Here is a 10,121-nt window from a genome sequence, read left to right as displayed (position 1 = left end):
AAAAACTTATACCTAGCATCCAGTTTGCTTGTTCTCTGTGCAAGTATGTGATTTCTGTGCTGTACTTTCTTCAATATCTCCCTTTGCCACTGTTGCCTCCTTACCTAACTCAAACCTGTGAATCAGGCACCTCACCACAGTGAGTTTCCTACCTTCTCATATGATTCAGAGTGTGCTTCCCAACGCAGTGGACCTGTGGAGTTTTTCTGGGAGAGGTCTGGAAACACGGCTCTAATGTGCAGATACACACAGCGGTCTCCATCAGCTGGCTGGCCCAGAGGTCCCCTGCCTGGTGGGCAGAGGAGCAGAGGAAGGTCCCAGCTAGGTGTTGTCACTGATAACACCTCACAGAGGTGACCTGGGATGGAGTAACAGAGGATGGGAGTGCCCTGGTAATCTGGAAATCAGTTGGTCATTATAAGAACTATGGGGTGGACGACCGTTGCTGGGTATCAGCCCTTCAGAGAGAGACACGCAAAACTAAGACCTATTGAGCTCTCACAAAAGGTCATGTGTGAAATAGAACTTCTGAGCACCAGTGTGGACTCACCCCTCTCAGATCCAGATGGCAGAAAAAGCTGAGGGTGTAATTGAGTCCAACATAATTATAAGAGTATCAATGCTACATAGAAGCTAGAATTCTCAGCTTCAGTGCACCTGCTCTGTGAGAATAGGGCCTTGATGGGGAAATATAGGAGACAGATACTGAGATACGGGATAGGAACTTTGAAGACAAGGCAATCAAAGCCCTCAGGGCAATAGTGTCTGCTGAGGACAAGGCAGCAGCTTAGCTGCTCATCTCTGAATACAGCTTCTGAATGCAGAGGGAAAGCAATAAAAGGACAGTAAATTCTCTGGTAACTTGACTCTCAGAAGTCCTTGAAGAGCAATTACAAACTGCTTAATATCTGGAGACAAAAGATAAATCTCACCAAATCCAAAAGCACAATCCCATATGCCACTGCCTGCCCGCCATCACCAGTTGCAGGAAAGGGCACGTGAAAAGGACAAGGGAAGCTATACAAGAGGCTCTGGAGTGTTTAGAAAAACCACTGCCAATAGAAATCCAGCTTAAATGAGAACATATTATAAATATGATCTGCACATCAGGAAAGAAAGATCATAGTAAATAGTTTCAAAGTATGCCTGACTTAAGATGGTTGGCTCAGATCCCCTAGAGTCTGTGAATATGTGCTCCCTTAGGAGGCAAGGTAGACTGTGTGTAACTAGCTATTGTCTTGAGTGGGTAATTTTCTTGGGCTATTTAAATGGAGCCAATGTAATCACAGGGACCTTTACAACTGAAGGAAGGAGGCAGGAGAGTGGGAGCAGGAGGTATATTGACCACAGCAGAGGGTGGCCTGGAATAAGACACTAGGAGTAGAACAGCAAGGACACTGACTCTTCTCTAGATGCCCCAAATGAAATGCAGCAATGTCAACTCATAGATTTTCTGCCTCTAGAAATGGAAGGAAAACTGTGTTTCCTTTTAAGCCACTAAGTGTGAGCTAATTATTACAGCAGCCATAGGAACCTGATACAGGGAGGCAGGGGCATTATAAAAAGACAAATAGATGTGCATGAAAGAGGTGGGTATGATTCAAAATGCATAACTTTGGGGGAAAAGCAAAAAAAGATGAAAGAGGTGCTGCTTCAATGTTGAGTGGTGAAGGGGGAAGGGAAACCAGGACAGTCAAATGTGGCATCCTGAATGAAGAACAGAAAGATCAGAGGACCCAGAACTCTCTCCTCCAAATTCCCAAACCAGTGCACCAACCCCAGTAACATACCTGGTTATGCTATACTGAGAAAAGAGAGGTCTATTAAACTAGAATTTTATAATATTCCTGCAAACCATAAACAGGAACAAAAAAATGTGCATCCTTATTCCAATGCATTGGACCAATGATAGCAGTGACTGGAGCCTTGGGATGCCCAGGAGAGTCTGTGGTATCCTGGTGGAGCAGGGTCACATAGGCATGCAGACCTCCAACTCAGAGAGCCCTTATATGCATTTACAGTGTTAGCACACTAGCAAGCTTGGTAGGTCAGTCATACTGGAAGCAGCAGAAGTAACAACCCTAGTAGGAGCTCCAGTGCAAGGCCAAGAATGAAAACCTTAGCCCACGCCAGTCCAGAAGAGGTGGTGTTGATGTGTCTCTTCCTGCTCTCCTGGTTCAGTACAAGACTGACCCCTGGAAATGATATGAAGGCCAAGAATAGGAGGACTCTGCAAGGTGGATTATGAAGGCAGGCAGGCTGGGTGCCTGTAGTCTGGAAGAATACAGCACCAGATATCCTGGCTCCACCCACCTGACTCCCCAGGCACAGAAGGAAGTCCAGGTGTGGCATTCAAACAAGGAAAGGCTAGTTTCAATAATCCTACTTCCCATTTCAAACAATGAGGAGGAGCCAAATAAACCCAAATCAAGCAGAATGGGGGGAAATTGGGAGAAAAAACAATGAAATTAAAAAGAAACAGTAGAGAAATTCACTAAGACAAAAGTGAGTTTGTGGAAAAGATCAATAAAATTGAAAAAATTCCAGCAATTCTGACAATGAAAGAAAGTAAAATATTTCCAACATCAGCAATGAAATGGAGTATCACTCAGACCCCACAGATATCAAGACAATACCAAGGTAATACTATGAGAACTCTATGGGTAGAAATTGGACAACTCAGAGAAAATGGACCAGCTTCCTCAAATGCACAACCTGACTCAGGCATCCAAAATGAAATGAATAATTTGAGTGGCCTTAGCTATTCAAATTTTCTTCATATAAAAAATAGGAATTTTGGAGTTCCTTGTGGTTCCACAGGAAAGTTCTATCAAGCATTTAGGAATGAAATAAAACCAAGCTTGGTGCACAAAATAAAACCTTAGAAGACATTTTGGAAAATCTGAAATTGCGTTCCATTTTAGCTAATCAGTAGGGAATTATTGTTAGTTTTACAAAATATGTAATGGTATTGGTTTTGTACAAAAACCAAAATCATTAATGTCATGACCACACAATTATGGACTGCATTTGCAACTGGATATGCATCCTTGACTAAGTCATTAGTGCACACAATTATGCACTAACTCTAGTTTTAAGAGAAGTCGTTCTCCCCTTCATATCTCTACTCTCCTAGTTGGAAGGTTCATGGACACTCGGTGACCCAGGGTTGACCTAGCAATGAGGACAAGGTCCTAGGATATGTTAGAAGCAAATGGGGCTTTGAAAGGTCTTCTGGAGCAAAGACTTCTGGAAACAGGGCTCAAACTCCTCCCGGCATTACATGAGAGAGAAATAAGATACAGTTTGGTCATAGAAAGGGGACTCTGAAGGTCATTGGGACGATGCCCATCAGTTATATCTAACACACGTTTGTTCTACAGGCTGGTGGTCCCTGTCCTCAGGGACTCAGGTTTCCCTTGGCTAGTTTAGCCCATCACCTGGACTAAGGGCAAGACATCTTCACCATCTGTCCCCATTGCTCCCTGAGTCCCTTCTGCAAATTATTAGCTCCCAGAGTGGTTGAAATGGAAGAAGATCAGAAATGAACTGGAATTGGATCAAATGCATGTGCAGTGAGTAATCATGATTATTGCTTTGATTGTTAACCAAAGCAGGAGACAAAGGTTTCTTGTGCAATGAGCATCCTTGGTCACCTGGGAGCCTGGTCCAGACCCAAAACTCCGTTCTCAGAGTTACTTTCCAGAATTCAGAGTGGAGACATTGGCTGTAAAGCAGATAGAAAGGTGTAAGAGGGATAGATATCAGGCCCAGGTGAGAAAGAACAGAGGAAGGGGGTCTGGCTGGAGTGGGGACGTAAGCCTTGTCTGGTTAAGGTACAGGAGGCAGGATCTAGCAATAGGACTATGTCCTTCCAGCTGTTCTTTATGTCTCTAATGCATGTTTAGGTCAATAGATCTAAAAAGCTGCATACCAAAATCTTAAATTTGGTCCCTCTTGGAGCATGGGCTTGGGGGAGGGAGGCTCATATCAAAATTCTACTTTATATCTATAGACATCTAGATTATTCTATAACAGGCATGGATTACTGCTTTTCACATGCAAAAAGAAAATATAAAATTTGAAGTGCCAGGTCAGTCGGCAGGTTGGCCTCACCCTAGGTTGTCAGTGTTTCCTGGTCTTTCCGGTGGGCAGAGACCACAAGCATATGGTTTTTGGTGACCGTGGGCTGCTCGTCATGCTGCACCTGGCAGGTGAGAACCACATTTTCCGTGTGGGCGGATAAATTCACCGGGAGCCAGCTCGTCCAGTTATACGTCCCATCCTTGTTCTCTATGAGGTTCAAGTCCAAAGAGGCCGTTTCCATTCGCAACACTTTTCCATTCTCCAACCAGGTCAGCTGGAGGTGCTGGGGGTAGAACTTCTTCACCTGGCAAGTGACATTGACCTGGTCCCCTGTCACAGGTTGCTGGGCAACCTCCAAGGTGGGTGGAACTGCAACAGTACAGGGTAGACGCTCTGACCTCATAGAACAGACATATCACAAGGGAGGGGCTTGGGAACTTAGCTCCCACCACACAGGTAGGAAATCACCCAGAACAGTGCTAGGCATGCAGTGGGTGCTCAAACACTGAGGGTAGACTTTGCATGTGAGTGAAATCCCTAGTACACTGCCAAGAACACAGTAGGTGCCCAAGGACTGGTACCTCCCATTAGGGTGATAATGAGTGAAATCAAGATACAGAGCTCCTGGCATGCAGTTGGAATAGAACAACTAACAAAATACATGGAATCACCAAGCTCAAGGTGGTTGGATTACAGTAGGTGCTCAATCATTAGAACCATTATGGGAATGTAAATGAAACTACCTAGTACAGTTGGTGTACACCTGGAATCTACCATATCAAACAGTAAAAGGTGACTGTGCCTCTGGGTGCCCAGTGATTGGGAGGGTCTGTCAGGAGTCAGGTTCCAGGGAAGGGATGGCGGTGAGCACAGAGTGGGGGAGGGGCAGGCTGGCAGGCTTGGGGGCCAGATGTGGACTTGGGCTGGGGGTGATGGGCATCTACCTCGGAGGGTGTCGGACAAGTTGGCCGTCCCACGAAGAGGAGGGCCCCCCTGCAGGGTCTCGTGGGCCACCTCGCAGATGACCTGGGAGCGGACATCTCCCGGGGCCAGCTCCAGCGTGGTGGTACTGGAGATGCTGTAGGAAGCGCTGTCTCCCTCCGGGTCCACGGTGATGTGGGAGGCTGGCAGCTGGTTCCCGTTTTTGAACCATTTCAGGGTGACGTTTCTGGGGGAGAAGCCGTGGGACTCGCAGGTGAAGCTCACAGTCTGCTCAGGCGCGGCCCTGGCCGTGGGGCCCGACACCACGGGGGGAGAGGGTTTGGCTACAAGAGGAGCAGTTATGAACAGTCAGCACGACTGTGGTCATCCTCACCAAGGTCAGGTGTGTCACACTGTGCAGAACCCTCACATGGATTATTATTCAGTCCCATGATCAATTCCCGCCTGAGTTCAATGTCCCCAAGTCTTCTCTGCCAGGGGACTTCCTATCCATTTGGGCACACGAAAGACATTTCTGGTGGGTGTCACGCTTGGTTTCCACTGTGCTAAGCTGCCTCCCTGGACACACTCCTGACTTCAGAGAGAGTTTGCAGTAGTTAGCACAGAGGTGGGGGCAGGGAGGAGGGGAACTCGGACCCCCATGATAGTAGTAACCATGTGGCCAGCCCCCTGGAGGTGAGAATGTGACACAGCCATGTGCCCCCTGTGAGCTGAGACAGCTGGCTTTTCTCTTTTTTGGGTGGCGGTGAGGACATACAATGCAGGCAGTTTTGCTTTTAATGTAACACTAAAAATGCTTCTCAGAACCAAAATAAAGTCAGATCTATCTTCATCCCAAATATAATTTATGCCTGGAGCTTTCCCTTCAAATATTTATGAATTCACTCAACTTTTCAATCTCTCCACAAATATTCCTAGGGTCTATTTGTGCCATCCTGAATCTGAGAGATAGAGGGTAAAGCATTGTTTTCCTGAATCTGCATTATTCTCTTGGGTCTGCATTAGGTTGAAAACCAAGATCATGGAGTGCTGAAATATCAGTGATGGTTAAGTTCTTCTACTTCTTTTTTTGTTAAGGTATAGTTTATTGTCATGCTGCTCTCCATATAACACCCAGTGCTCATTCCAACAAGTGCCCTCCTCCATGCCCATCATCCATTTTCCCCTTTCCCCAACCCCCATCAATCCTCAGTTTGTTTTCAGTATTTAAGAGTCTCTTATGGTTTGCCTCCCATTCTCTCCTTAACTATTTTTCCCTTCCCCTTCCCCCATGGTTTTCTGTCAAGTTTCTCCTGTTCCGCATATAAGTGAAAACATATGGTATTATGTCCTAATCTGCCTGACTTATTTCACTTTGTACAACACCCTTGAGTTTCATCCACGTTGCTACAAAGGGCCAGATTTCATTCTTTCTTATCATCAAATAGTACTCCATTGTATATATAAACCACATCTTGATCCATTTGTCAGTTGATGGACATTTAAGTTCCTTCCATAATTCGGCTATTGTAGACAGTGCTGCTATGAACATTGGGGTACATGTGCCCCTGTGCACCAGCACTCCTGTATCCCTTGGGTAAATCCCCAGCGGTGCTATTGCTGGGTCCTAGGGGAGCTCTGTTGTTAACTATTTGAGGAGCCTCCACACTGTTTTCCAGAGTGTCTGTGCTGGTGGTTCCGTTCTTAATTGTGAAATAATTTAAAGAACAGAGACACCAGCCAACAGAACAGGCAGGAGCTCCTCTGTGTCCTGGAAGCACACACATTGGTGACTCAAAAGGGAGGGCATTTCACCCATAAGAGGTCCTATAGGGTGTTTCCAGTGTGTCAGTTATTACCCAATGCCTTCTGTAACAGAAGGCAGAGGGCACATATTACAGACAGGTGTATTTGTGAATATTTCACTTCCTTTAAAATCACTTCAAACATTCTGATGAAATAGGAAGGAGGTGTCACTTGCGTAAGTGAAGTTGTAAAAATGTCAGCTGCCAAGACACCACTAGATGGACAAGGAATGTGATTAGTTGTATCAAAGTTTCCTGGGCCCTCGATGCTAGGCAGACCCATCTTACTTGTCAGCTCTTTCATCCCCGTGCAAGCCCTGTGCTGGGGGCCCTGGTGTGTACCCAAAATTCATGGACACTGACTTAGTGAAAGGCCATACTGTAAGCACCTTACATGCATTCAATTCACTCAGTCCCTGCAGCGGCTCTGTGGGGTGTGTGGACACAGACAAGGACACTGGGCCCAGTGTGGGGATGATTCATCAGAGGTGATAGAGTCAGGGGGGGCGAGTTGGTTGGAAGCCTCATCAGTAGGATCAGCTGCTCTGTCAGTTGCTGCATGTGGACACTCAAGAGTCACCTAACCCCACATCCGGGGCTTTCTGGACATCGTCTCTAATCCTCAGACCCCTGACCAGCTCTGTGATTGATTATCGCCACAGTGCAGATGGGACACGGAGGACCTGAGAGACACTGAGACTAGCCCAGAATCAGAGAGTTCTGGGAGGTGACTCAGGGGTCACTGAGGGTCTGTCCTCTCACATGGCTCACTGTGTCCCCTTAACATCCTGCCAAGGCTGGTGTGATGATCCACGTTCTATGGGTGAGGATCGGAGCCCAGCAAAGGGAGCCAGGTCTTAACCATGAAGCACCATCTGGATTTGGGGCCACCCACCACCTTCTTGCCAGGTGACACAGACATAGCACCTCAATTCTTTCCTCAAAGGAGTCCACGATAATGACCATTTTACAGATGAGGAGACTGAGTCTGAGAGAAACAAGGGGCTGCTCCTCTCCCCTGACTGCATCCCAGGGGGACTTCTGGAGGCCTCTGGCCTTCTTGTCAAACAGAACAAGAGCTCCATCTTCTGGAGCCAACAGTGACTGTTACCGCCCTGTTCTCTCTGGGAGTCTCCACTGCAAACCGTTCTGGGGAGGGGTCCCTGTAGGTGTCCACAGCTGAGGACCTTGTAGCAACAGAGGTAACAGATGGAATCTGGAGAGCTGAGTCTAGAAAATGAACTCTTGCTCACGGAGTTCCCAGGGAGCCGATCAGATTTTAAAAGGGAAGAGTGTGGCACCTAATGACTGAGATTCCATTTTTTCCCAGACTTTACCAGCCGTGGGTACATGACCAAAGCACACAACCTCTCCAGGCCTCAACTTTCCTGATCTGTGGAATGGACTGATTCAGGTGCACCCACAACAGCCCCTGATCCTTATCTGTTGTTCAGACAGTGAAGTGCATTCTTACTGACTTATCATAACCCGGGGACAAAAGAGGCCCACCCATACTCACGGCTCATGGTGACCTGGGTGCCGGGTCCAGACTTAAAATCCACATCAGGGTTCCCTTTCTGGAACTTCACACAGTAGTAGGTACCAGAGTCTGCGGGGGTGATGTTACTGATGAGAATGGAAAAGTCCGTGTTGTTTCTCTTTATGGTTTCTGCAACCTTTGTTACTCGAGGTGGGAGGTGATGATCTCCTCCTCTGAAACTGAAGATTGATCCCGGCCTGGCCCTGTCCCCTTGAACCACTCCACCTTCCCAAGGGGGTGCAGGGAGGTCACGGTGCAGTGCAGAGTGGCCGTCTGTCCGGCTGCCACAGACACTGACTTGTCTGGCTGGATCACCTGCAGCTCCGCCTCACCTGCCACACCTGGAGGGAACACAAAGCAGGTATTTCTCATCCTCGTGTGATCCTGTCTGTCTTCTCAAGTGTTTACGCACAGCAGCTTTCATTGCCTGAGTGCACCCCTCGAGTGGGCCTTGAGCTCAGCACGCTGCATGAACATGACACATAACCCTCACGATGAGCCTGTAACACAGGACCCTATTACAGCTGAGGACACATAGAGAGACTGAGTGACATGGCACACAGCAGGAGAGAGTGCCTCAGCCCTCCCTGAAAGTGCCTTGCTTCCCCAAATGACTCTGTGTGTCTACTGTGTGGACCCTTCTGGTGTTACACTTTCTGAACCCTTGCATTCAGATGTGGTTTATATACATAGACCATTATGTGTGAGGTAAAGTGATGATTTGTTTTCTGGGCTGTGCATTTAACTTCCAGAACCCTCTATGGATTGACTCCCCTCCTCCCCAAGCACATGCACATGCTGGGGTCTGTTCCATCAGCCTGGGTAACTGAGTGGCAGTGATGGTCACAGCTTTCAACACACAATAAACATGTACTTCAATGAGATGTGAAAAATTCTTTCAGAAATCTGTGGGTTTTTTGTGCCTATCATAATCATTTTAGTTTCTGAATGCAATTGCAACACATTATTTAAAAATTTACTGGCTGTATGTGTGTGTGTGTGTGTGTGTGTGTGTATGATACTACATATAAAACAGAACATATGAATGTATTTGGAGGGGAGCAAAATAAAAAAGGAAACAAACTATAAAAGACTCTTAATGATACGATGCTCAGCGTCACTCATCATCAGGGAATTCAAATCAAAACCACACTGAGATACCACCTCACACCAGTCAGAGTCGCTAAAATAAACAAATCAAAAGACTATAGATGCTGGCGAGGGTGTGGAGAGACGGGCACCCTCCTACACTGTTAGTGGGAATGTAAACTGGTTCAGCTGCTCTGGAAAACAGTGTGGAGGCTCCTCAAAAAACTATCGATAGAACTCCCGTATGACCCAGCAACAACACTGCTAGGGATTTATCCAGGGGATACAGAAGTGCTGATGCATAGGAGCACCTGTACCCCAATGTTCATAGCGGGACTTTCTACAATAGCCAAATCATGGAAAGAGCCTAAATGTCCATCACCTGATGAATGGATCAAGAAGATGTGGTTTATATACATAGTGGAATATTACATGGCAATGAGAAAGAATGAAATCTGGCCATTTGTAGGAAAGTGGATGGACCTCGAGGGTGTCATGCTAAGCAAAATAAGTCAGGTGGAGAAAGACAGATACCATATGTTTGCATTCATAGGTCTAACAGGAGAGACCTGGCAGGGGACCATGGGGAGAGGAAGGGGGAAAGAGAGTGGGGAAGAGTGAGGGACACAGATCAAGGGAGACTACTGAATACTGAAGACGAACTATGGACTGAAGGGGGA

General features: G+C 46.8%; 1 protein-coding gene across 1 annotated transcript in view; it reads right to left on the bottom strand.

Moving 5' to 3' along the window:
• The window catches only part of LOC115273596 (signal-regulatory protein beta-1-like), a 14,794-nt gene that overhangs the window by 1,521 nt on the left and 3,152 nt on the right, over positions 1-10,121 (bottom strand). Inside the window, 4 exon segments of the mRNA XM_029916707.1 lie at positions 4,093-4,455; positions 5,031-5,351; positions 8,332-8,541; positions 8,544-8,693. Coding sequence (XP_029772567.1) covers positions 4,093-4,455; positions 5,031-5,351; positions 8,332-8,541; positions 8,544-8,693 — 1,044 coding nt within the window.

This window comes from Suricata suricatta, chromosome 12, assembly GCF_006229205.1.
Source record: "Suricata suricatta isolate VVHF042 chromosome 12, meerkat_22Aug2017_6uvM2_HiC, whole genome shotgun sequence".
Lineage (NCBI taxonomy): Eukaryota > Metazoa > Chordata > Mammalia > Carnivora > Herpestidae > Suricata > Suricata suricatta.
Note: the sequence above shows the minus strand (reverse complement) of the source record. Positions and strands in the feature narration are given on the sequence as shown.